This window comes from Coloeus monedula, assembly GCF_965178545.1.
Source record: "Coloeus monedula genome assembly, chromosome: 3".
In the NCBI taxonomy this organism is placed as follows: Eukaryota; Metazoa; Chordata; class Aves; order Passeriformes; family Corvidae; genus Coloeus; species Coloeus monedula.
Genome location: NC_138783.1, coordinates 87,247,428 through 87,274,970, shown reverse-complemented (window position 1 = coordinate 87,274,970; position 27,543 = coordinate 87,247,428). Strand labels below are relative to the sequence as shown.

At 43.0% G+C, this 27,543-nt stretch overlaps 2 protein-coding genes across 2 annotated transcripts in view; one reads left to right on the top strand and one right to left on the bottom strand.

Annotated features, from left to right (window-relative positions):
• GABRB3 (gamma-aminobutyric acid type A receptor subunit beta3) overlaps positions 1-27,543 on the bottom strand; it is a gene marked incomplete at both ends in the record, with an annotated part of 196,129 nt that overhangs the window by 130,045 nt on the left and 38,541 nt on the right. The gene's annotated exons all lie outside the window — the stretch shown is intronic.
• GABRA5 (gamma-aminobutyric acid type A receptor subunit alpha5) overlaps positions 19,280-27,543 on the top strand; it is a gene marked incomplete at both ends in the record, with an annotated part of 53,925 nt that continues 45,661 nt past the window's right edge. Inside the window, 2 exons of the mRNA XM_082278673.1 lie at positions 19,280-19,365; positions 27,370-27,491. Of these exons, the coding sequence (XP_082134799.1) occupies positions 19,280-19,365; positions 27,370-27,491 (208 nt within the window). The remainder of the gene's footprint in view (positions 19,366-27,369; positions 27,492-27,543) is intronic.

Genomic DNA, 27,543 nt, shown 5'->3' with positions numbered 1-27,543 from the left:
TGGGACATCTGAAACCTCAGAGAGAAGAGTAGTTATTAATCTCCTTTTAAATATCCCACTTGAGGAATATGGGGCAAACACTACAGAATTAAATCATTTATCAATGTCAGGCTGTGAGTCCTGGTTATAAGGTTTCCCTGGCAGATAGGGATGAGAATATCAGTCTCCTAATGCCCAATACTTTGTTGTAACTTCTAGGAAACATAAATTATATTTTCCCATATAGAAAGCAATTCTACATTAAACAGTGCTTTAGAAAAAATAAATCAATTAGACATCTATTTTACAGTATTTCAGACATCCTAATACCCTTAAGTTGGCATGCATAACTCTTATACCTACGTTTATTATATACGATTAAATATCAATTAACATTTAACTCTAAGCTTTACATTGTTAGAATTTGAGAGTTATGGAGGAGTTGACTTTCCCTGGAATGCTGGGTGCCCTTCAGCCAATGGGGTACTAATTCCTTTATCACCACAAAGTTTCTCATTGCTCCCAAACTACCAGCCTGGCTTTATTTTTTTTCTCTTTTACCTTCCTAAACGCCTTGAAATTTCGTCATGTGGACTTCAGGCAGAGCTGGGCCTCTGATTGAGACCCAGAGCAGAATGGGACCATAGCAGGAGGGAATGAGAGGCTGGACCCTCTCACAGCCTTCCCAGTCCTTCTTTGCTGCTTAGCACAAGGGGATTCCTCTCTCTTTCAGTGGTTGTATAAGTACTTGTCCTCTTCTTACTCATTTTCTGTAAGTTTAGGGGGAATCACTGAATAGGATGTTTTGGTCTGTTCCTGTGTTCCAATTCTTATGTCCTTATAACTGTACAGACATTTGCCATTCCACTGGGTACATTTAGCAGCAGTTTTAAATCTGAACAGAATCTCTCAGTAGAAATATCTATAATGAAAATAAGCTATAGTTCTCTGAATTCAGACCAAATTTCCTTTTTGCTATAGAAATCAATGTCATATTATGCTTAAAAAAATTTCTGTGCTTTTTCTTCAGTTAATGCAATCTAACAACTTGCAGAAACTTTAAGACCTCACTCTTTAAAACAGTATCAAATTGAACAAAACACATACTTTGTCAGCCTTTATTCCCTCCTTAATATGATCCCTTCCGTATTAAATGAAATTGCTGCAAGTCCACTGTAATTAGTACTAGATGGAAAGAGGAAATGAGGGACCTGACAGCTTCTACGTTTCCATGTGGTATGGTCTAGCATATTTTCCAGTTGCCCTTCTGGAAAGAAGAATCTAGCTCTTGTAACAGAATTTTTTTTCTTTTAGTAATTTCTTTCTGATCTATTTTCATTGACACTTATGCACACAATCCACTGTGAAAAATATATAAAAAGCAATAATACTTAGAAAAAGATAATATTTTTCTAACTAACTATTTTTCTGCTAAATTAAGGGGATTAAATGAAATGATGGGCCAGATTGTGCCTCACACAAACATGCATACTCTGGAGGTTATGGCAAGCTTCACAGCCCACTGGGAGCTCTGGAGCTCCATCGGATATGGCAGACGTGCCAGATGCTGCACCTTTCTCAGGCATGTCCTTTTCGAGGGGTTTGGCCAGTGTGGAAGATGGCTAGGTTTTATTGTCCCATCTTGAAGGATGGTTGATAGGCCAGGAATGGGAGTGCAATGCTGACCTCGGTAACATGCAGGACCACCTTGAAAGGGTGTGGGAGCAGACACACAGGTGTGCATGTGCCCCCACACGTACACACACACCTCACATGTTGCAGTCACCCTCCTTGTCCCAAGGGCTGGCTAGAATTAGGTCAAACCTTCCCTTGGGAAATATCTCTTGTGGATGCTTATGAATGAATAAAAGTGCTTGAGATTCCCACCAGCTTTAAACCGTGATAAAACCAGAGTGTTTGCTGTTTTATCCACATGAGAGTGGAACCATTTTAAGTCTTATGTGACTTCATCTGTTGATAGTCAAAGAACACCCCAGATTAAACTGGGAGCTCTCCTTAATACTGCTCCCCTAAGACCAGAAAGCTGGAGCCTACACAATGTCATAGGGCACATTGCTGAATCTGGGGGCATGCCAGGCCCCAAATCTTCTTGTGTTGTTCCCCAAAAAGTATTAAATGCCAGAGCACAACTCTGCTGCATGCAGCCTCTGAGTGGTCACTTAGCCCTGAATTTCTGCCTGACACTTCACTGATTAGAAGCATGCTGAAGTATGAAGATACAAAAAATTGTGGTGAGGATGATGGGAATTGCTTGAGTACTCTGGCCGTTTCTGCATAGGAAGCTGGAATGAAAACATAGGGAGCTGGTGATATCCCAGTTTAAAGAAAATATGGTGCAAATCTTGGTTTCATACATGCAACTCAGAGAAATAGAAAGAGCTAAAATACTTGCATAAATCCAGACTTCAGGAAAGACAACATGGAGGAGACTGCATGATGGCGTAGCATGAGTTCAGGAGTCATTTTGCTAATAAATTCAATGGATCAACAAATTTACTTTGTTTTTTCATTGAAAAGACACCCACCATATTGTGGTACTGGATAGCAGCAGCTACCAACCACCATAAATAATTTGGTTAGCCTGCACTCTGGGGAACTCCAATAATCTTTGGATCTTGATGTAGCATCTGCTAACAGGAGTAATTTTCCTTAGAATATTCTGATAATTCTGGATAATTTTCCCTAGAATTAGATAAGAAGAAATCTTTATAACGTGGGTAGCATGGGATATTTTAGGGTGGTTATTTCATATATCAATTAACAGAAGTCAGAAGATTTTACCAAAAAAAAGCATTCATCTAACATCTAGGACAGACAACCTTACAAGAACAGATGGGTTAATCCTCAGTGCACCCTCAGCAATGTGGTCACATCTTTCTCAGTGACACTCCTAAAGGCCACAATGAATTCTCCCTGGAGCCTTCTCTTCTTCAAGATGAACAGTCCCAACTCTTCCAGCCTGTCTTCATAGGAGAGGGACTCCAGCCCTCTGATCATTTTTGTAACCTTCCCTCAATCTGCTCCAATAGGTCCATACCTTTCCTGTGCTGGGGACCCGAGAACTGGATACAGCACTCCACAGAGGGGTAGAGTCCCCTCCCTCACCCTGCTGGCCAAGCTGCTTTTGATGCAGCCCAGGATACAGTTGGTTTTCTGGACTAGAAGTGAACACTGCCAGCTTGCATCCAGCCTCTCATCCACCAGCATCCAAAAGTCCTCCTTGGCAGGGCTGGAGAATCAAGGCTGCTCTTGATCCTTTCATTCCACAGCCCTTATTGTTACCAGGGGTTGCCCTGACCCAGGTACATCACCTTACACTTGGCCTTGCTGAAGCTCATTACGTTCCCATGGACCCACTCCTGGAGCTTGTCCAGGTCCCTTTGGATGGCATCCCACCCTTTAGGAGTGTCACTGAGAAAGACTTGACCACATTTCTGGGCACAGAGTATTAACCCATGTCTTCTTGTAAGGTTCTTATCTATTTCCACGTGTAGATGTGCACAGTTCTACACCCAAGCTTGCTTTTTGTTCTCTTCTCTTATTCTGCTCTGCCAGCTAGCTATTTCCTGTTACTATTAAAGAACATATGTACTGCTGCTATTAAAGAGCATTTAGTTCATGGCAAGTGACATTTTCACTAGAAGGATCTTAAATAGGGAGTAGATAATTCAATTTCCAGCTAAGAAAAAGAATAATAAATAAATAATGCCGAAGCTGTCTTTTTGTTCCTCCCTAATGGGAGGGTAATCATTAATCTTTTAGCCACCAGAGAAATACATTTAAGAAAAAAATGGGAGGATGATAATAATTAAAAATAAGGCTGAAATGAAATTACCCACATTAGTAAAGTTACCAATACCATGGAGTGCCTACATGCAGGAGAGAGAATGACAGGGAAGGCTGTCATTATTTATGTAGGCATCTGAAGGCCTAACAGCAATGTAGTAGCAGCCATGTCTGCTTTCTTGTTTGTTTGTTTGGTTTTTTTTTAAAGATAGGAAATCTTTTGAATGATTCAGGCTATTTATATAATATGGAGCATTGCTCAGGTTTTCATGCTGTCACCCAGGTCGGGCCTTCCAAACACACTCAAGTGTCTCCATGCATCTAATGAAAACAGTTACACAGCAAAACTTACAGCATCAAGCTCCTTTCCACACTTAATTCTTGCCTTTAAAATGTGAACCTGTGTGCAGTCATAACTGGTTAAATAAGCCACAATTGCACAGTTGCTGCTGGCCACCACAGATTCTGTTAAGGCATCTTTTTTATTATAACCTTGCTTCTGGTGCTGCTCGCAGCTCCACATTACATCTGGTGCTGAAGTACTGGTAGATGGTACGTTCTTTCTTCATTCAGGTTTTTCCCTGGTGTCACTCTGACCTTTTCAAAGTACATTCTGTGATATGAAAGATGACAGTGATCTCTCCTTCCCCTTAATCTCTTTCCCTGACACCAAGAAACAGACATCAGTGTTTCAATTTGGTTTTGATTACAAGCATCAGGGTGCTATTCCAGGAAGATGAGAGTTTTATGTTTAACTCCAAGTACAGCCAGGTTACAATCTCTATTCTCTAGACTGAATTCTTTGCATTTAGCACAGTCCCTGCTGAAATTTTGCTTGTTGCAATAGTGTTCCTCTCGTACTTTTCAACAGTAGCATTATTTCAGTGGCCACAATTTTCATGGGAGAGCATGGTAGGAGACTTTTTCCAATGAGCTCATCAGCAGCTAAAGAAAAAGGACATTTCTGGCTTCTCTTTCATGTGGGAACCCACATGAAAATTAACATTCAAATAATCCACATTCCATTTACTTTGCCATGTTTTCTAATATCTAGGTGCCTCTGAAGGTGTAGACATACCCAACAGCAAACACTAAGCAAAAGATACTAAATGAAATTTAGGCCATCAGATTCCATCAGACAACAATTCAAAGGGTGATGTACTTTTGGCAAAGTTTTACTGAACAGCGAGGCTACCACGCTCACAACACGCTGAAGATTTCCTCACTGAAATCTCTTTTACAGTCTTCCTTTTTGTATGCAAAATATTTTAAAAATGTTTTCAATGTGAGACAGCAGATGTTTAATTCATAAGTGACTAGAGGTAACAGCCATCCCTAACAATAATTCTGTGCCTATTGTTTATATTCTGCTCATAGCCGGTAGCACCATTCGTTAAGTGAAAAGTAAAAACCTAAAGGACAAAGTGTTGCAAATATGTTTCCACTGAGTTAATCACTGCTATAATTTTGCATGTAGGTTCAGTTGCCAAAAATTCACATGCCTAGAGTGAATTATGTGTGTAGGTCATAAGATCAGGGCCTACAAAGAAACATGGAAATAATTATCTCCAAAATACTTGCTTGTGAAGGTTTTCATTATAAGCAGCAAGAAAAAAAGTATTTTAAGATATTAATTTAAATATCCTTTGAGGACATATATTACATGGTTTTATGCAGTGTATTCTTATTATTTCAAATAAATCTTAAATATCACAGATAAGAACATCAAGTAAATGTTTAGAAATGTGTAGAGCTAGATTACAATAAAACATGCTCCTTTATTAGATACATTGAGGGGTTGTAAGTGTTGTGCAGTGGATGATTTCCTGTTATATCAAAGACTACTGCAAATATCACGATTCTAATTTGATATGTCCTAATTTTAAATATAGCACCACCAAATGGGGTGCAGATCAGACTAACAAATCTATGCACACTCTGTCTTGGCAGAGCATAGATTTTCTTCTATATAGAAAAGTAAGTATGACTCAAAACTATACTCAAAGGAGACCCATTGGGGGACTGCTGCACTAACACATCATATACACAAGTACAAAATAGAGAATTGCAGAACCGCAGAATGGTTGTGGTCAGAAAGTACCTCTGGAAATTGTCTAGTTTAAGCCCCCTGATAAAGCAGGTCCACCTAGAGCATGTTGAGCAAGATTGCATCCAGGCAGGTTTGAACATCTCCTCAGGAGGAGACTGCACAATTTAGGCAATCTGTTCTAGTGCTCTGTCACCCTCAAAGTAAAGACTTTTTTCTCATACTCAGAGGGAACTTCCTGTGTTTTCATTTGGGCCCAATGGCTCTTGTCATATTGCTGGACATCACTGACAAGTGTCTGGACCCATCCTCTTGTCATCCAGCCTTAAGATACTTGTATTAATCAATACAAATATCAATTTGTTTTCATCAGTAAGATACCCTCTCATTTTTCTGCAGGCTAAACAGTCCCAGACCCCTCAGCCTTTCCTCATAAGAGAGATGATCTATTCCCTAATTATTTTCATAGCCCTTCACTGGACTGTGTCAAGCAGTTCCTTATATTTCTTGAATGGGGAAGTCCAGAACTGGACACAGTAATACTGATGCTGCCTCACTAGGACTGATTAGAGGGTGAGGATCACCTCTCTTGACCTGCTGGCCTCACTATTCCTAATGCATCCCAGGACACTATTGGCCTTCTTGGCCCCACTGTTGGCTCATGGACAGCTTGTTGTCCACCAGGACCCCCAGGTCCTTCTTTGCAGAGCTGCTTTCCAGCAGGTCAGCCCCAGCCTGTGCTGCTGCCCAGGGCTGTTCCTCCCCTGGTGGAGGACCCTTTGTTGGACTTCATTAGGTTCCTCTCTGCCCAACTCTCCAGCCTGTCCAAGTCTCACTGAGTGGCAGAAAGCCTTCTGGTGTGTCACTCATCCCTCCCCGTCTTGTATCATTAGCAAACTTGCTGAGGGCACACTCCATCCCTTCATCCAGGTCACTGATGAATCAGTTGAACAAGACTGGTCCCAGTGTTGACCTCTGGGGAATAGTGCTTGTGCAGGTCTACAAACAGACTCGGTGCCACTGGTCACAACCCTCTGAGCTCTGCCTTTCATCCCTTGTCAATCCATGTGCTCATCTCACTGTGTGCTCATTCTCACTGTGCGCTCATCTAACCCACACTTTCCGAGCTTACCTGTGAGGTTCTTATGGGAGACAGCGTCAAAAGCCTTGCTAAAGATAAGGGAGACAACAGGCACTTCTTCTCCCTCATCTACCCAGCCAGAAAGATAACACAGAGACCTCTGAACAATGTAATTGAAAAGGGACGTTTGGCAGCTTGTTTTGCAGATTGCACATGCTTTTAACAGATGTGATGGCAACGGTCTAATAAGCAGTTAAACTGTAGGATAAACATGCTCAGATTACTCTAACAAAATTTGAAGTGTTAGTGTTCCACCATGGACAGTGGCCTTCATTGTTTTTCTTGCTTCTTTCAACAGCAGAAATTCATTTGTTAAGAGAGGAGCCCTTTAGGGGAATTTTATTTGTATACAAAGAGAAAGGCACTGTATTGTACAGGTCACCTACCTTGAAACTAATCTTAGAACTCAGAAAAATGCAATATAAGAACGGGAATATAATGGTGAGACCACAACAGCTATTAAAAAAAAGAACAACCAAAACCCAAAAAACCATGTTAGATAGTTTTTCCTGTTTTTCAGACAGAAATAATTGCACATGAAGAATGTTACATGTCCATAGCCACAATGTCATTTTTTGAGTAACGCATCCTTGCTCTCTTATGGCAGGGGGCAGGTTACTACACCTAAACCTGTGCTGGCACAGATGACAATTCTCACAGAAGAAAATTATGATGTCTGCCAAAAATCAAGAGCTTTGGAATCGAAGAACACTAGAACCTAAATGGATGATGAAATTCTAACTGTACTTTCCTGTAGATCAGCATTAAGATTTTCTTGAAATCTGTCTTTACCTCCCTTTTTTTCCCCAAGGAACCCTTTATCATTCATTACACAGGATAAGTAGGTACTGATTACACAGCACCTACTGAATAAGCAGCTACTTAGAAAAGTAATCTTCACCAGCCAATTAGCAGTGCCTTATTTACTGCGCACCCAAAGCCTGTTGTAAATACAGAATTATTCATTTTTTCACGGTCTTTTCTGGGCCACTCATCACTGTAGTATTTGCATGCTTCAAGAACACAGATGAATTTATCGCTGCCGAAAGATAGGAAACCATTATTATTATTCCCATTTTACAGCTGAAGAGATAGGGACTTGCCTGGAGCTACACAGTGAATTAGCGGCAGAGTAAGGATTAAAATTCATGGCTTGCAACCCTGAGCACTTTACTGGAGATTGCACTGCCTTGTAGTCAGAGGTGCTGAGAAACCACGGCTCTCACCAACTTTGTCTACCATTTCAAATGCTCTATAAGCCTTGGGCAGCCCAAGCTGGTCATCCATAAAATAAGACATACAGTTAAAGGTCAGCTGCCAGAATTTTGGAGTTATCTTCACATTGAGACTAATACTTCAGTCCAGTGCTTACGAAAGGGCTCACCCAAACCTGGGTGAATGCCTTAGCTACCAGGCTGCTGGTGGTTCCAGGGTGGGTAATTTATTTTTCCATGATGTAAATGCTGGAACTCAAAAAGCTGTGATAAAAGCACCATAATCTGATTTCCAAAAAATGGCACTTTACGATGAAACACAGTTAAGAGTGAAAAACTAACTGACAGGCTCTCCTGGCTTCAGCAAAGGTAGAATTTCTTCTCAGTAGCTGTTACAGTGCTGTGCTGAGTATTTGGAATGAGAACAGTGTTGATAACACACTGATGTTTTGTTTTTTTGCTAAGTTGTTTTTATCCTAACTCAGGGACATTTTCCTTGTCTCATGCTCTGCCAGTGATGAGGTACACAAAAGAAATTGGAAGGGAGCATAGCTAGGACAGATGGCCCAAAATGACCAAAGGGATATTCCACACCATAGAATGTCATGAGTGGCATATAAACTAGGGGAGTTACCCTAAAGGGGGCTGACCTGGGTTTGGGAAGGGGGCTTAAATCGTGAGAGGCCTTTTGGACACCCAATGTGAGGCACAAAGGGCTGAGATAAAGGACAGATCTGACCAGAGTGTGTTAAAAGAAACATGACACAGGCCTAATTTCTCTTCTTGGATTCTTCACCTGAAACTCATTCCCTCCTGCTGTCTTGGACATATCCAGGATGCTGCCCCAGAAATCGACACAAAAAGCATCTGATTAACATTTGACAGCTCTTGTTTTGTTCTTTTTAGTAAACTGGGAAAACACCAGTAGATCAAACTTCAGTCATTCTAGTGGTCATGTTTTATTTAAGTCACTGTTTTCTCTTTGAAGCTGCTCCTTTGATCCTCTTCTGTGCAACTGAGATGCTGTGCTCATTGACCATTCCCACTTTTTGGCTGCTAAAATTAACATGGCTGTTAGCTCCTTGCATCCACAAGTGATCTATTGAGATAAGCAGGTAAAGTTTCTCACAGAAACTGACCAGCAGTCTGTGATCCATTCAAAGTATATAGTCCCAAACTAATCCTCTAGTTTTCAGCTGCTGAAGATGAAAGGCATGGCAATAAATCCAGTTTATGTTACTTAAGCAAACAGTCTTCTTTCTCATAAATATGCAGCCAATAGAGTTGTTGTGGACTTTAAAGAAGGACCAGACACAATAGATGTGCATCCCTGTCCCTCCAGTACAGCACAAGCTGTCAAGAAAAACACTCTGCACCTAGGAGTGAGCTTGAATCTGCTCCATCCTAAATACGCTGAACACTCAATCACCTCTGTAAAACTGGAACACTCTAAGAGGAGAGAACAAGGAAAGCCCTCAAAAAATTCCCAAAGTCCAAAAAGAAAATGACTGCCCGCAGCAAAGAGTTAATTTGACTTTCTCACAGTGCAAGAGAATGTCCAAAGCATGGGTTATATGATGGTTCCTCACAGCTGTTCTTAAGTCTTTCTGCAATTATAGCCTCCTCTTCCATCCCACTGATGTTTTCAGAAATACTAAAACCAAAATGCTGATTAACTCTGGTGTTTTAGTCTACTTTATTCTATCGACTAATACAAATTGGCAAATTTGAGCCTGCACTGCAGTTGTTTTGTGAGCAAGCTACCTGCATTTTTCATTGAATAAATTTGTGATGAAAAAAAAGAAAGCCTCTATTTAATATTTGTGCCAAATCTCATTCTTCAGATTCAAACAAACTCTCATTGACTGAGTCATAATTACTGGGTCACACTCCAGGCATAACCTCAGCTGATGTATGGGTGTAGTTCTGCTGCCCTTCACTTGGCCAATTTATACTGCATGAAAATCTGGCTTACTGAATGATATACATAATATATGTTACTATTTTTATGTTTCTGAATTCTACTGCACTGGGACTGAAAAAGTATTTCCTACAAAGCTGTAGGACTGGCATCACCTGCATTCATGTGGTATATTATAATGGTTGCTCTAGTTCAATCATTAATATTTAACATCCTGTAAATATTTTGAAATCAATATCTTTTCCAAAACAAGGCACTGTCAGGTCATTTTTTTTTTTTTAACAGCTCTGTTCAATTTCAAAAGTTAATTCCAGATAAAACAATTTCAAAACTAATTTTTCTTGAAATTTTATTAATTATAGTACTTGAATCTATACAACAGAAGTCACATTTAATGGGATTCGGAATTGCTGAGAACATTTATTCCCACCTAACCTTTGCCGATAAATTCAGTCTCAAAATCAGTACATTGCAAATCCCAAAATAAATGTAACTAGTGTCTACAGCTTTCCAAATGGTATGCATTAATGTATTTTCCTGTAGCAACAGCTAATTATTGTAATGAATCATGAACAGGGTGACTTGAAAGCTTATGTGAAATTTTACAGAAGTGGATACTAATATTTGTTGGCATCTTTGACAGTTACCTATATTGATCAGAAACAGAAATAATGAGTTCTGTCAGTGTGCCCAGCACTCATATAAACAACACAGGGAAATGCAGTAAATACAGAAACTACAGCAGCCAAAAAAAGACCTGAGCTCATCACAACAACTTAAAACATGCTAATCCAATCTCATCTTAGTATTTACACAGCCAAAACCCAGCTGACAGTTGATATGTACATACATGTATCAATAGGCATAAATATGTAGAGTTTATAACCTAAATATGAGAGAGAGGGATACATGCATATGTATGTATAATAGAATTCACAGATTTACTCCTAATGTCAAATAGATTTTGGTACCTCTTGTCTGTATTTAACTAATTTCTGAACTTCAAATACTCGGTTCTTAACATCAGTAAATACATTATTTTACTATAGTCCTACATTGTCCATTAGTACACTCACCTTCCATCCATTATGAATTTTTAAATACATGCTTAATAAAGAATTTATCAACATTGATCCTTTCCTCTTAGTTCAATGAATTTCTGTGTAGTTCCTTCTAAGATTTGTTCTCTCCTTCCTCTTACGAAGGAATTAGATGTACAGTAGCATATGCATAAAGCCTTGAATATTGATGCAGAGCTCTCATGCTCCAGTTTAAGCCTGATTAAGATTTCTTTAGGAATCATATTTATGAAGCTGAATTGTTGTGGTTATTCTCCACAAAGCACTTTCTTAATTGGATGGGTATTTGCTCCACTGCATCATTAAAGGTGTGCTCTATCCTCACAAGGAGTGCACCATGCAGTGTCTTACTTACAGTAAATTTGCACCCAAACCATCAGATTATGTACAATACTACCCTAATGACCCATTATTTTTCAGTTGTAGATATAACTGCTACTCTACCTACCTAAAATACTAACCAGTAAATTTAACCATTTTGAAGAAATTAACTTAAGGCATTTTATATATGATAGGGTCATAAAATTCTGGTTCACGGGTTTTCTGAGTTGATGCTCACTTGTGTGCAAAAATCTTGTGTCCACAAACTTATCTCTGCTAAAAGCACAGTGCCAACAAGAGAAGAAACCAGGAGAAGATTCAAGGTGAGATAACAGCAGGCCCTTGTTTATGGGATATAAAACTCATGGAAGAGGTGACTTGCTGCAGTTTATGGATACCCAGAAAAAAGAGCCTGTATTCTTACAACACAAGAGGAAAGCAAAACAGAAAGTCACAGTTTACAGTACTATGGAAATTTCTGGACTGTGTGATGCAGGAGAGATTTTTGTTACGTAGCCCCTCTGCCTCCCAAATCTAAGACCATGAGCCAGGATGTGTTGTAAATCCCTTTGGCTTCCATTATTTGTCTTTCAAGGGCAGACTTTGGTAGGCTGCTGGAACAGGGAACAGATTTCACATCTGAACCTAGCAAGGATGTGAATAAAACCACAATTCTTCCACAGGAAAAATATTTGTTAGGAGGTTTGACCCTTCACTCTGAGTTTTCATTGCTATCCACTGGTGTGGAGGAAATTCTCTCTTTTCCAGGACAGAGGCGAAAAGGGTCCATCTCAGTGGCAAGCTGAACTGATATAAACAAATGGTCAAAACATGTGTAACATTTCCCTGCAAAGGCACTGCAGGGGCAGTGCCAGGCCTCATGAACCCCACCATCAGCCCCCCAGCTGGGCTAACCTGTAGGGAGGAGAGAATGGGTAAGGGACAAAGGAACTGTAAGGAGTCAAACAACAAAGTGGGTTTGGAGAAAAAGGAACCCCTTTATATGGGTACAGAAAGACAGGGATGTCACTTCAAGTAACAATCTTTGCTTTAATGCTCCAACCCAAGAGTCAGAGCATTAAAACCTTAAAAGGGGCTGAAAAATGTTGGAAATGTTCTCCACTCCTTTGGGTGTGGGAGGTATCTCTAGGAAACATTTTGCTGGTCTAATGGGATAAAGTCTCTAATACAAAGGTATTACATTTCTTGGCAGACCCTTTTGAGAAGTAAGGCTGCCAGCATCTGGGGTTCTAGTCTTGGAGTAGGGACCTCTGTAAGGTGCCTAGAGTGGTTTTCAGAAACAGTGAATCTTAGGACATTCTATAAATCCATGACAACACTATTCAGGCACATCCTGAACATTTGCTCAGGTGTTAGTCTAATATGTGAAAATGGACTGAAGGTTGCCCATAGCAGACAGGATGAACTGCCAAAGGGAAAATGCAGCCTTTCATTCATTTCTAAACTGAATCCGTGCAGAAAGCACCCTGCTCAGGATTAGATTCAGATGAAGTTTTTAACACCTTTGAACCTGCAGATTGGGGAATCACAACAAATAGCACACAGAGGCATCAGTGTCCCTTGCTAAATGTGTTGCTTCTCACAATCAGCTGGAATTTTGCTGGAACACAGCAGGCAGGCATCTGCCTTTCTGGGCAGTGGCTCCACCGATGTCTTCTGTGCTACACAAAAAGGGACCAACTCTATCTCTGAGCAATCCTTCCCAATGTTACTCTGCCCCCATCTACACTTCAAAAAACTCAGTTAAGTAGTTCCCTACTGCCACTGGGATGCACAGAACAAACCACCAAAACATCAAGTCCTAAATGCAGCTCCGTCTGCGGCATGGCCCAGCAGACAAGTGAAATGCAGCAAACTGGTCATGTTTTATGGTGTTCATGGCATTATAGAGTGGGCATACATGAGGGAAAAAAAGGCTATCAATATCCCTCCTTATCATTCAGAAATACACCAAATGCTTCAAAGTCTATCAGACTCTAATACCTCTCACATCAGCAAGGTTGTTTGTATCATTTCACTACTAGACACAATTGTGAAATGGTTTGGAGAAATGAACAGTGAGTTTCACAGGATGGCACAGTTTTCATAGCTTACAGGATCACAGGATGGCTGAGGCTGGAGGGCACCTCTGGAGGTTACCGAGGTCCCCCTCCTGCTCAGGGTCAGCTAAAGTGGGTTTCCCAGAATCATTTACCTTCAAGTTTTGTCTCCACAGACAGAGATTTCACAACTTCTCTGGGCAACCTGTTCCTATGTTTGACCACCCTCAAAGTAAAAACATGTTTTCTTGTATTCAGGTGGAATGTCATGTTTTTTAATTTGTGCCCACTATACCTTTTCCTGTTACAGAATCATTTAGGTTGGAAAAGATCTCCAAGATCATCAAGTCGAACCTTTGAGTGGTCACCACCTTGTCAATTAGGCCATGGCACTAAATGCCACATCCAGTCGTTTCTTGAACACCTCCAGGGATGGTGACTCCATCACTTCCCTGGGCGGCTCTTCCCAATACTTAACTACTCTTTCTGTGAAGAAATTCTTCCTGATGTCCAACCCGAACCTTTCTTGGTGCAGCTTGAAGTCATTTCCTCTCATCCTGTCATTGGTTGTTCGGGAGAAGAGACCGACCCCCACCTGGCTACAGCCTCCTTTCAGGGGTTGTAGAGAGCAATAAGGTCATCCCTGAGCCTCCTCTTCTCCAGGCTGAACAACCCCAGCTCCCTCAGCCGCTCCTCATAGGACTTACTGTCAGTCAGTAGCACTAAGCAAAATCTGTCTCCCTCTTTTTCAGCCACCTGCCCTCAGGTATTTACACCCATGGATAAGGATCCCTCAGCCTTTTCTCCTCCTGTCCAGACAATCCCAGCTCTCTCTGCCTCACCTCCGTAGGGGCCACACTCCAGTCCTTTAATAACTTTCTTGGTCTTCTGCTCAACTTTTTCTACCATGTGCACGTCTCTCTTATACTGGAGAACTCTGGTGTGCCTCACGTGGGCTCAATAGAGTCTTGACTCCAGTCTTTACAGACACTGGTAAAGAAGGGAGTGAAAACAAGACTTTCACCCTTTGCTCAGATCCAGTCTTTGCACTGAGAGTGGCTGAGTCTGTATTAGCTGATGATTAGGGGTTCCTTCAATGATTGATGAATTCAGACTGCTCTCTATTGGAAAAGGATTTGTATCACCAAAGTCACTGTTCCAAGTGCTGCCTTTTGTGGAATCTTAGCTAGGAGGCCAAAGGCAAAAGACTTCAAGAGAATAGGCAGTCCCCCCCCACCTAGATGATGGAATTGAATTGTTTTGGTAGAAGAGAATGCCTCTGAAGAGGCTACTTGCAGCAATTCCCACAGCATGTCACGACTCCATGCAACTTCATGAGGTCTCTGTAACTCTCCTGGAAGAAGGAATGACTTGATCAATCACAGAGACACCTTTGGCTACTGGCAAAACAGGCCATTTTCTAACAGAGCGTCGCAGTGAGGGGCTGGTGTGTATTTCCCAGTGAGCTCCTGAGCATGTGCCATAGTAAAAACCACAGTCCAATTTGCCTGCACTATTGTTTCAGTCCCATGTAGAGGATGATCATCCTCCAATGCATTCATCTCTGCAAATAAGCAACATTACTTAGTGAAACAGGGAGAACTGTCAGAGACGGACCACGCAAACTTCTCCCAAATTTGAAAGAAAATCACTGTATGGAATGGCCATGTTGGTATTTTGCTACATGCCAGCACAGAGAACAATCAACCAAACAAAACATTTCCCTGACCCTAATAGAAAGCATTTGATTCACATAGTAAATTCAACGTATCCTTTAAAACGTGACAAGGAGGCTGAGGATACAAACAGGGTGTGAATCACAAGGGAGTGCCTGAAGAAACACACAGCGGAGGACGTGCAATACCGTCGCCTTCATAGCAGCGACCTCTCTCCTGCCGGCAATAACTGCGATCACAGGCCAAAGCCGCTGTCCTGCCGGGACCAGCCCGCGGACTGTGCAGTCAGGGTTTGACCAGCCCGGCCGTGCCCACCGAGCGAGCGCTGCCCGGCTCGCCCCGCTGCCCGTCCCCCGCCGCCGGGGCCGCCGCTTGCGTGGGGCTGTGCTGCCCTCCGGCGGCCGCGGCACGAACAGCAGCCCCGGCCCAGGTCGCCCACCCGGGGACAGTGACACGGCGGGAGGAGCGGGTGGGCTCGCCGCGGCGTGCGTGGCACCGCTATGCGGGACACCGGCACTTCTCAGCTCAGTGTTTCGCCGAGTAAGGCGCTTTCGTGGACTCCTTTCCCGTGGCAGGGGTTGGAACTAGGTGATGTCTAAGACCCCTTTCCAACTCAAACCCTTCTGTGATTCCATCATTCTCGTTTATCTTTTCTTTTTCTTTAAGCTTTCCTTAAACATTTTCTTGCTATTCTGCTCCCCCAGCTCCTAAATGCTTTCTCCCTTTGGTGTTGAGAAGCGGATCCACAGCATATGGCTTTGCGGAGAAGATCTAGGGAGTCGGAGGAACGGAGACTCAGTTCTGCTCGTCAAGGAGCTGGAGCGAGAGGCCGAAGCACACAGCTGTCACCCACTTACACCAAAGTCTAGGCCAATATTCCTACATATATCTTTTGTACAATTATTTAGAGATCGTGTATTTTTACAACATCACCTATATAGAGATATAAATAGTTTGTACTAGAAATCAAAGCACTGCAAAAAATGTGATTTAAACACTCCTAGGAAAGAACATTATCATGAGAAACTACTGGCGCTTCATACTACTTAACTCAGATATTTTTAAGCACTGGGAAAGCTGTTCTGATAGCAACATTCATTCACAACTTCATATTTATTGAAGTCACTAAGGAACAACGAAGAACAACGTATGTCATTGGCTCTGCATTCAAGATCATAAATCATTGCTATAAAACTCGAACACAGCTAAGCACCAGATAGAGCCATTGAACCATAGACTGGTTTGGGTTGAAAGGGACCTTTAAAGATCATCTAGTTCAATCCCTGATAAGTCTCAAGGGAATGCTGAAGAGGGGAATTACAAAGAACTGCCCGAGAAAATGCTACTCGATTGATACTAGGAAAATGATTCATTGTTTACTTAGAAAATTCTCCCTGGGGCAACATTTCTGATTTTGTTAGGTGGGAAAAAAATGTAAACTGAAATTTCTAAGGACCAGTTTTCAACTCAGATGGTGCAGACTGGGAACTAGGCACACATAGAGCAGCACCCTCTGTGGCAATGAGCTACAGAACTAATATTGATTTCAGTGGAGGTATTAATTTCATAGAGCTTTTATATGGATACAGGGAAAAAACTAGTGCTTCATTGATCCATAACGTTGCCTGAAAGACATACACTACCTCACTGGATCTGATAATTTAATAACTGAGTTTGGAGTGTTACTTTGAAGCACAGCCACAGCAGTATATACAGAAACCATATATTATCCGGTATAACATGTGCATGCTGCAAAACGTTGCATTCATCTCAAGGAATCCCCAGGAACTGGGACTATATAACACTCATTTCATCTTTAATGTAGTTCAAAATGCACTTGCAAGCACATTATATATGTGACTTGAACATGGAGCGAGTGTAATGCTCCTATCATTGAAGCTGTGAAACAGTGCATCCATTTTTCAGGAATAGCACCACACACAATCACAAGGAAACCTCGAAGTTACTGCAGGTCTCCTGGAATTTGTAACACTGATATATAAACTATGGATGCCTAATAATGAGGATGTAAAAAAGGGAGTTTATGTTGTGGATATAAACCTACCACTTGAGCATTTAATGGTTTAGGTCAGGTCTACTGGAAGAGGAGTAGAGCTAAGATCTGGATACATAGGGATGTATGTATACATATGTACGCTTATACACGTGTGGTACAACGAGCCTATATACCGGCAAGCCTCGGCCATGCCGCTGCCCCACGGGCACACCACACCTGCACGCCCGGGCTGTGGCAGAGGCTCCCTCTCCCCGAGGACGGTCGGTGCCGGCCGGGCTCGCCCGGAACCCTGCCCCGGGGGCGCTCGGTGGGGGCTGCTCGCGGGAGACCAGTGCGGAGAGCTCGGGGAGCCGCTGAAGCCTCCCGGGGCTGCGACGGGTCCGGGAGCGGCGCCCTGCGGGAGGTCCCCGCCGGGGTGCCCGAGGGCCGCGGGCCCCGCACACCGCCCCGCGCTCCCGGCCGCGGGCTCCGCGCGGGGGCGGCGCGGGCGCGGCGCTGCGGCGGGGCCGCGCCTGCCAGCGGCCGGGAGGCAGCGCCGCCGCTCCCGCTCCGCTCCTGCTGCCGCTCCGCAACTTTCGGGCAAACACTGCCCCCTCGTCCTCGTCCCCCCGCCGGCGGCTGGTAAGCGCCGGGCTGCCGCGCCCGGCCGGGCAGGTGGAGGGCGGCGGGGAGCCCCGGTCAGCCCCCCGGGCGGGCACCGCCGCGCCCCGCGCCGCGCACATGGCCGCGGGAAACTTCGGCCGGCGGGCGGGGCGGGGGCAATCCCGGAGTGCCGTGGGGACTGGGGAGGGAAGACGGGAAGGAGCGGCGGAACGGGCACGGGCGGGCAGGTGCCACCCTCCGCGGAGCGGAGCGGTGCGCGTCGCCCCGGGCGCAGTGCGCGGGCGGCGGCGGCGAGTGAGCGACGGTCGCCGGACAGGTGCGGGCGGGCCGGGGCTGCGGGCAGAGAGCGGCGGCCCCGCAGTGCCCGGTGCGGAGCGAGCGGGACCCGGTGCGGGGCAGCGCGGGCCGGGCGGGGGAGCCCCGGGGGGCGGCTTTTGGTTCGGGCGTTTTGCCTTGCGGCGCCGGCGGGGTGGGAAAACAAGTTGCTGAGCGATGTAGCACGGGGGCACAGGGTTCAGGTGGAAAATCCAGGCAATTCCTCTCTGGGTGTGTTTCTGGGGGCTGTTTTGGGGTTTTTGTTGGGTTCGGGGTGCTTTGTTTGTTTTTTGTTTTGTTGGCTTTTGGGGGGTTTTGTTGTGGTTTTGGTTTTTTTTGTTTGTTTTTAATAGGGCACAGAGGAAAACGTTAGTGCACAATGCTGAAATTGGTGATCTGGTCGCTGAGGCAGGTATCCAAAAAGCAGCAGTCGCTGGAGCAGCTACATTACTGTCGTTCTTCGTGCTAGCGTGAGGTTTATGTGCCTTTGAGAGGAAGGTCACTTTTTACCCTCTTCCCCCCACCCCCCCACCCCCCCCAACAACCCACCCTCCTTTTGCTAAGCCGTGCATCAGCAGCATGAATTCCAAGAAGCAGTAGGTGTTTCTTGGCATTTCAACTGGGATTTTGGAAAGGGAAGCCGGGTATTTAATGGGAAAAAATTGCGATGGAAGGAAAGGATGCGGAGGCTGCACACAGCCCTGGGTTTGCAGGCATGTGGAAGTTGTTGAAATAGGTAAAGGGTTGAAATTGGCATTTGGAAAATGGTGGCTATTTCTTTAGTTACTTGTACCACAGATAAATATAGGGAAAAGCTGGGCCACAGAGAATTTTTTCTGTTTTGCAGTTTGCTGTCAGCAGAAGGTAAAACATGTCCTTGAAGATACACAATTTTACATAAACAGCTGATGTTTACATAAGCCTAGATAAGTTTGTGAAAAACGCAGATAGCAAAAGATGCGGTGTTAGCTGAACTCCGCTATCCTGCTCTCTGTCCATGCAATAATTTATCAATTTTTTGTACTGTTGCAGTGTAAGAACAGAGTGAACAGCTGCACCTTCACCAAAGCCACCACCTGCGTTCCTCTTCTCCTCTGGAATGGACAATGGGATGGTCTCTGACTTTATCATGATCAAAAACTTCTTCCTCTTCTGCGTTTCCATGAGTTTAGCCAGCCACTTCGGGTGAGTTGCCAGTTGCATTTGAATTTCTGCTTTGTGTTTTTTAAGGAAATGAGAAACCTTGGCTCCGTACGGTACAGGGCAGCTGAACAAAACAAGCTGGCTTTGCATTTCATCTTAAGGTTCTGGTGTCAGGGGGAAGGGAGTGATTTGATCTCCTGTTCATATTTGCTCTCTTCTATCAGTTCTTTCTGTCTGCAGTGCTGTTGCAGAAAGGCTTGTGGGGCACAAGGAGCTCAGACCAGGCCTACAGCTGCTGAGTGCTTTGTCTGGGGTTTAGCACAGCCGGGGTCTGTGGTGCCCTCTGCCCCTGTGTCTGTGATGTGAGGGTCTTGCACCTTCTCGCTCACCTGATGGGTGCTGGTTATAGGCAGTAGTGTAAAAAAAAGCCCCCGAAACTGCAACAGTGGGACTTGATGCATGTTACTAGCTGGTGTAGGCTTTCTTCCTGAGTGACCTAAGATAGTGACTGCTTAGAAGGATGTCTGAGTTTGAAACTTGTTAGAATAATTAAAAATCGTGTTTCCCCGAAGCATATAGCAAGGAATCCTGTTTCCTTTTTTTGCTTTGGATGCTTTCCTGATGGTGATATTCTGAAAACTGTCTCAAAGAGATACTCTGACTGTAGCTCTCAGAAAATGAAAAATAAAGTCAGAAACGCTCTGTTTATATGTTTTTCCTATACCCAGAGATCTTAAGAACTTTCCGAATATGAGCTATACAATGGAATCTGGAAAAAGCATTTTGCAAGTGCTTGGGAAACGTAGGTTGATTCTTCTTTGTGGAGGAGAACAATTATTTATGATTTCACCAGAAAAAAATGAATCCTCCCAACATGCTGATTCACAAGCACACCCATCAATTCCTTGCTATAAGAAGATACAAAATGGAGATGCAAATCAGTTTCGGATTTCAAGCAAACTGATTTGTTCCAGATTGGAACTAGGAGAAAGACCAAACTTTGACTGATGACTGTCTATGCTGTAAGCAAAGAAAGCTCAGCCTGGTATCCAGAACATGGCCCGTGTAGGTAGGCGGAAGCCTGTGACCTGGAAGGTTTATATGAACAGTTGTAGGACTGCACTCTACAAAGGATGCAAGGAGTTGCACATTCATTTATTCCCCTTGGAAAAATCTGGTCCTGCTTTCACCATGGTCTAAGGCTAAAGTCTCCCAGGATTTTGTGACAGAATTTAAGAAAGCAGTGATAGAGTGGGACTGGCTTTAAACTTGTCTTTACATTATTGTAGTTTGACAAAGTATTTCCACATTGAGAAAATCGTGGTGACTGTAACCTTAAGTCCTTCTTGGAAGTTTCTCATTCCTGCAGAAGGCAGCATATTGCAATAGTTGAGTATGACCTGCTTGGTGTGTGGGTTTTCTAAGTGTGTTTCTCCTCTAACAGATAGACAAGGATGCAAAAAAAGCCCAAACCTAACAACCCAAAACTGATAAGATTTAACTCCCTTTCAACTCCAAAGCAAATACTGAATCAAAGTCCCAGGTAGAAATCAGTGTGACCTGTAACCTGTCAGATAACCAGAACAGGAGAGTTAGAGGAAACTAGGACACTTGTTTTCTGCAAGTTAGTTGAAAAGCTTCTGTGCACTAAAATGAGATCATCCCATAAATTCCCCCCACTCCACCCCCCTCGCCCCCCGTTTCTGATCTAGTAATTTTAGTCCAGGCCTGCAGAGATAAGCAGCTCCAATTCACTGCACCATTCACACACCGCCTTAGGGCTGAATTTTGACCCTGCTCAAAAGACAGAGGATGCTCCAGTGCTTCTGCTTCAGAGGCAGAAGCAGTTTCAGAGTGTAATTTGCTAAGTGCTTTGGGACTGACTCTTCAGGACAGAGCGGTACAATTAACATGTAGGCTGTTGTATTAACTGCAGGAATTTAATACTGATAACACTTTTGCTACCAGGTCCTTCTTCATTAGCTTCATCCATGTTTCTACTGCGCTGTTATATAGCAGTGTGTTTTGCAATGTGCTAGATAAAAGTGATTGGTCAAAGGAGCACAAATTAAAAAACAAAATACTGCAGGACATTACAGATGAAGGCAGATATTTTTCTACAGTTCTCCATAGTCATTCCATATTTATATTAAATCATAAATATGTTTTTTGCTGAGATAGCCAAAGACACCTTGGGGGATGTTGATGCACAATGCATGGCAAAATAAACAGAAATTATGTATTTCAATCTACTAGGCTACTTGAGAAATCTCAGCAAAAGACTGTGATTAATGTTTAACATAAATGTGTAATGACTATCGAGAATTATCCACATTAGTAGGCAGTAGAGGAGGACTGTAGACATAATTGGTAGCAGCTATCTAAAGAAAAATCACTGAATTAAAATTCAAAGATATAGACGAACTGAGAAGAGGTTGTGAAGTCCCCTCCCCCCCTGTTTTTGGTTTAACAGTTTTAAGAATCTACTTCTGCAGAAACAGTCCAGCACGAGTCAAAGCTTTTTCAAGCCTGCTTAAATTCAGCCTTGACTTGTATAATGCTGTAACAAGTTAAGGTGTTTTACTGAAGCATTTCAAGGTAGCTCACAATTGTCTCAAAAGTAAACATTAATAATAAAGCTAGAGAATGATTAAAAGTCAAATACAAGCATGAAGAGTATTTTCAGTTTTCAGGCCCACTGCTTTTGTGGGCCCTTGGGACATCCATGTAGTGGCAGCTCTGTGAGGGTTGGTGCCTTTTGTGGCTGCTTGCACACAGATCTCCCTGAGATGAGGTAGCCCATGGGTGGCTCCAAGCTGCCCAGCTCTTACTTTGCAAGTCCCAGGCCATCCATGGGGTCACACTGATGATGCACAGTCCTGGTGTGTTTGCATTTTGGACGTGCAATTTCAGAAATCTGTCTGAGAGCCAAAACCAACAGGGATGGACGTTGTTCATGTACCCGCAGTATAGTTGCCATCTGCTAATAATATTTATAATAGCAGAAACACGGAGAACAGAAGATCCCAATTATGTGTAGCCAACCCAGTATTGCTTGGTACACTCTGAAGAATTCAGTCCATGGTGTGTCTGTAGTTTCACATACTTCTTCTCCAGCTCACAGCTGTTATCACTAAGACCATAATCCTGCTATTTAGGCAAAACATACCTCTCCTTCAGGCTGTTATTTCAAGTTAGTCTCTGCAGCCCTAAGCAGTTACTTCTGCTGGGATACCTCATTCCAAGTACTTGTGATGCTAGGGAGTTCTTTCTCATATTTTTAAAGACTAATTTTGTAAGAATTATCGTATCCTTATGCAGTCATGCATGTCTGTTTATTTTTTTATTCTGTCTTCCTTTCATTCTCCGTATCTCCAGATAGCTTTTTGAACCCATAAGACAATTTTAATAACTGGGAAAATAAATTGATATGTAGAACTGCTTGCAGGAGGCAGACAGTTGTCAGCCAGTCCCACTGCTGAACAGCCAAACAGCTTCAGAATCTCTGGCCCACCAGCTGGCCAAAGAGCAGGAGTGTCTCTCAGGCCATCCAGCTCATACTTGGTGCAGGAGAAGCCCTGGCACGCAGTGCCTCCCAGTGAAGCTGCAGGTCAGTGACCTGGGGAGCTGACAGTACTGGGAGGCATTTGATGACCCTGGAACGCAGTTCAGGACATTGAAAAGGGCATTAGGGTGCTGGGGAGGAGGACTGTAAGATGTCACCCTATGAAAAACAGGCTTTCACTGCACTGCTCACAAATTGCTCCTTTCCAGAAGGTAGTAAAATGTTGCTTTTGCTAAGTAAATGAATTAAATTATTTTTTAAGAATCTGAAAGTAGTATTAAAGTTTCATCATTTTAGTCAGTCCTGTGTTCTAAACTGATATGAAAGAATTGAGTGTTCAGTGCACAAATTCACAAAATCAACATTTTTAGATCTCAAGAATCCATACGGAAGGGGTGGCAAGAAGCTAACTTAGAAAATGTAAATCTATTTCCTTTGATGTCTGGCCAGCTGGCTTTATCCAAAAGTTTGTGTTCTCCACTGTCTTTTCCACAAACTGTTCATTTGTCTGAAGTTCAGATATAATTGCAATCCTATTAAAGCAAGTTATTGGAAACACTTCTCTTAAAAGAGAGAGAGTAAAGTGTATCTTTTGATAGCAAAATACTCTTCAGTTATTTTTCCAGAAATTTTTACCTTTTTTTTTTAAAGAAGTTTTGGGAAAACCATTAAATATCTACCATGCATTTTCCTCTTATTACAACTAACTTATGAATAGTACCTGCCATGATTTTAACTAGATGGCAAAAAAGACAATGATGTTTAAAGTGGTAAATGATGAAGTAATCAGAAGAAGTAGCTGAGCATCTTTAGAGAGTTATTATATTTTACACTAATGAGCCCCTTCTGTGACACCTGATTTTTTCATTTACCCTGAAACTGCAATATTAAATAAATGTGATGAGAAGTATTCCTGGTTGGTTTAGTTTATGTTCAATAATGAGCTTTAAATGCAATTATCTCTGAATTTTCTTAGCATTTCCCTAAGATTCTTTTCTAGGTTTATTTTTATCTGTAACTGAAAATTTCTGCTATAAAAACATTTTTCACTGCACAGAGGCAATAATGTGCTTACCTACTAATATGTTGATAAAGCCTAATCCTTAGCAGTGTGGAAATAATTAGTTTAGGGCAGGTAGCACCTATTTCTCTCTATTCATTGAGCTATATAGTATCTAATATATGCACGTAACTTTGCAAGTAGAGTTTACCTGTCTTTTGTCACGACAACCTCAGCCCTTACTCCAAAACATGCATTTCACCAGCAATCTCAGTAACAGAAATGAAACTCTAACTTTCTGTTAAGAAGGAAAAAGTAACACTTTCATAAGAGCAAACAGCAATCCATTTACAAATGCAACTTCACATAATACTGGCATTTCACTGAAATTCAGAATCAGATGCCTTCTTTTTTGGGTGAAGTGATCTGCCAAATCTAAATTAGATTGCAGTTCTGCAGAAGTGACTCTGTACTAGTCTTCACCATAGTTGTTTCTCCATCTTTTTCCTCTATTAATTAGCTTTTGTTGTGGAGAAATAAAAGTATTTCAGTATATGGGGTGTGTGTACTATTCCTGTGAAAGATGTACATAGCTGAGATAGAAAGAAGCAGCATCAATTACTCTTGTTAGATTGAGAGGAACAGTTATGAGAAGTAAGTATATTTTGTCCCATCCCCACAAAAATAGTTCAGTGGAAATCCTCCCTCAGAGTTCAATTGGCTTTGAATTCAGTCATAAGCACTAAAAATAACAAGCTTTTTCAAGAGCAGAGAAACGAGTGAAGCTTTGTGTTCTGTGCCCCCAGCATTGTATCTTTGCAATAATCCCAGCTCCACATTTGATATCCCTTGTTCCCATCTCCCATTGCAACACCTACATTTTACTTCTACTGTCCTTTTCTCCCAGGATCTTTCATAATGGCCCTGCAAGTCTCCTCCATATCTCTTAATTATCAGAGAGGAGCGGGGCTGGTCTTGCTGAGGCTGTTTCTGAGCTACATGCATACTGAGTGGCCCAGTCAGCAAGCCAGAGGGAATAGATGACTGCTACCCTCACATTTTTACTTAATGAGGCACTAATTTAGATTGCTCTCCCCTTGTCTAGTCACAGCTTCTCATGAAACTTGTAGGAATGAAATGAAGTTTGATCTCTCTGCTTCTTTGTCAGATGCAGTGGAAAATGAAAATGGGTTCCTACGTTGATATGGTGTAGCAGGCAGACAGCATGATGCATATCTCTTTCTTATGAAAAAAAGAAAAGAAGATAAAATAGATGAGAAAAGTTGAAAATAGTATTGTAGGTGTACTGGATTTTCATGCTTTATACTAGGATTTTATCAAAGCATTAGTTGTGGTTGCTATATGTAAGAAAGTCTCTGTCTCCTGTTTTGCATTTGTTAGGGTGCTGCCTGTGAATATTCACTTTTAAATGGTGAATCCCTTAAATTACAATTAACAAAAGAGTGTACAGTCGTTCTTCTGGAATGGTCCAGCCTGAAAACATGTTTAATGTTTCTGTAATCCGTTTACATCTGCTGGATTAACTGTCTTTCATTATAGTCAAACATGTCCGCAACCTTGTCTGCCTCTGTTGCTCACTAGAGGTTGTGGTCACAGCACAGAAAACAGAATTAATTTGGTCTTTTGACCATGGAGATGAAAAATAGGTGAGATTTGTGGCTATGCCTCCACCTGCAGCGAGGGGAGCTCCTTGGTGGCCTTGGGCTCTGCAGTGTGGAGCTTGCTGAGGGTTGCAGCAGGGCCAACTGCACTTAGGCCATAGGAAACCTCTCCAGCCAGGCATTTTCATGGGCTTTTGTGTTTCAGGGAATCAGACCCATGCTCCCTCCACCCGGCCTTACTCCCATGTCCTGACAGGCTTTGCAGTCCTTTCCTTTTTCAGCAGAAGCATACAAACTGTAAGGGGACCGAGCACAGGACTGGGGATCCCAGTGGGGGTCTGTGAGGGGATACATGGCTGAGAGCAGCTTGTTCCGGGCTAGGTCTGGTGTCACTAAAACTTCCAGATGCATTACAGGGGTGTCAGTGAAGTCTCATTAGTGGAAACCTTATGCAGATAAAAACCAGTTTGAGGTCCCTTTGTCTTTCTTTCTACGAATGCTATTCTGTTAGGTGAGGCAAACACATATGTTACAAGCATTCTGCAAGGAAAGCTGTTCAGAGAGATACTCTGAGCTTCTCTATTTATTTACTGATTTATTTCCCTGGGGACTGGTAGTAAATAAACATGGATTCTCTTTACTTATTTGTTTTTTTATCTCTGGATGACTGTCTCCCATGGAGTTCAGGTTGCTGAGTGTAAGCTATTCCTGCCTGCTGGCAGGGTGCATGAGGCAGGGTACAGTTCCTAGTGGGGCGGTGTGTCCTGTCACAGCTGGAGCATTTGCTGGTGATCTCAGCAGAGGCTGAATCTTGAATAAGCACCTAGTGTGAGCTGTCTTAAGAGATGCTCATTGCTTGCTGCAGGTGAAGCATGCTTACGGATAATCTCCCATGTCTATTCTTTAGGTAAGCAAAGGCTTTAAGCAGGGGATTCTCTTAAGCATCTTTAAATGAAAATCAAACAGATTTAAAAATGCAAGTCGTTAGCTGTGCTGTGAGCAGCTTCCTAGGTCTGAGCCATGGATAAAATGATGAAATAAAAAAGAGTTCAGAATAAAAACAGATCTGGCCCAAAAGATATGGAATGAGGCCCACTACACATTGCTGTTATTTGCATACTACAAGGGAGAACTAAATTATGCAAAAGAGAGAGGAGGAGTGAAGAACCGTGTTTTCTGTACAGCAGTATGTTTTTCAGATACCCCAGTGATACCCCAGTGGGATTTTTGAATGTAGTGGGAGTTTGTTATCCTCAAATAAGGTTAGAGTTCATCCTTTGTTCTGGCAATAAATTACAGAAACTTTGAAAATTAGAAGCTGTTTGGCATTTAAGGATTGAACAGCACCTTCAGGCAGAGGTGAAGGTGCATCCCCAGGCAAACTTACGCTGCTCATGCAGCTCCCCTGCCAGCTGATAGAGTTCCCAAAGAATGGAGAGTTAACCTGGGGAAAACCAGTAACAGTTTTTGTGAGCGCTGTGAGCTGACCTTGCTCCCTGCCATGGATGGAGCCCTGCCAGCACTGGGGAGGTGGTGGGGTTGATGTAGGACAGGGTAGCACAGGGGACAGGGATCTACCTGTGCATTATAGACAGAGATCAAAGGACTCAGGTGTCCCCTGATCCTGCATCCCAGGGTTTTACCTCCGTGGCATGGGTCCTTCTTTGGGTCCTCCTCCAGGGAGAACTATTTACAAGTTTACAGTAATGATGAAATAAATGGCTGCAGCTCCCTGTGCTATTCAGGAGCAGCAGGAGAGGAGAGAGGCTTGGAGGCTCCACCACAAAGTTCCCTTGAGACTGAAGCCCCTTGAAACCAGCATGACTTCTGACATGTTTCCTTCTGTTTGCATAAAACAGCTTCTCACAAACGCCAACACCATCAGTAAAAGAGGACGCCAATGACAACATCACTATATTCACCAGGATCTTGGACGGTTTGCTGGACGGCTACGACAACAGACTGCGCCCAGGACTGGGAGGTAGGATGATGCTTTGGCTCAGCCACTCACCCTCTAGATGGGACTGTCGTCT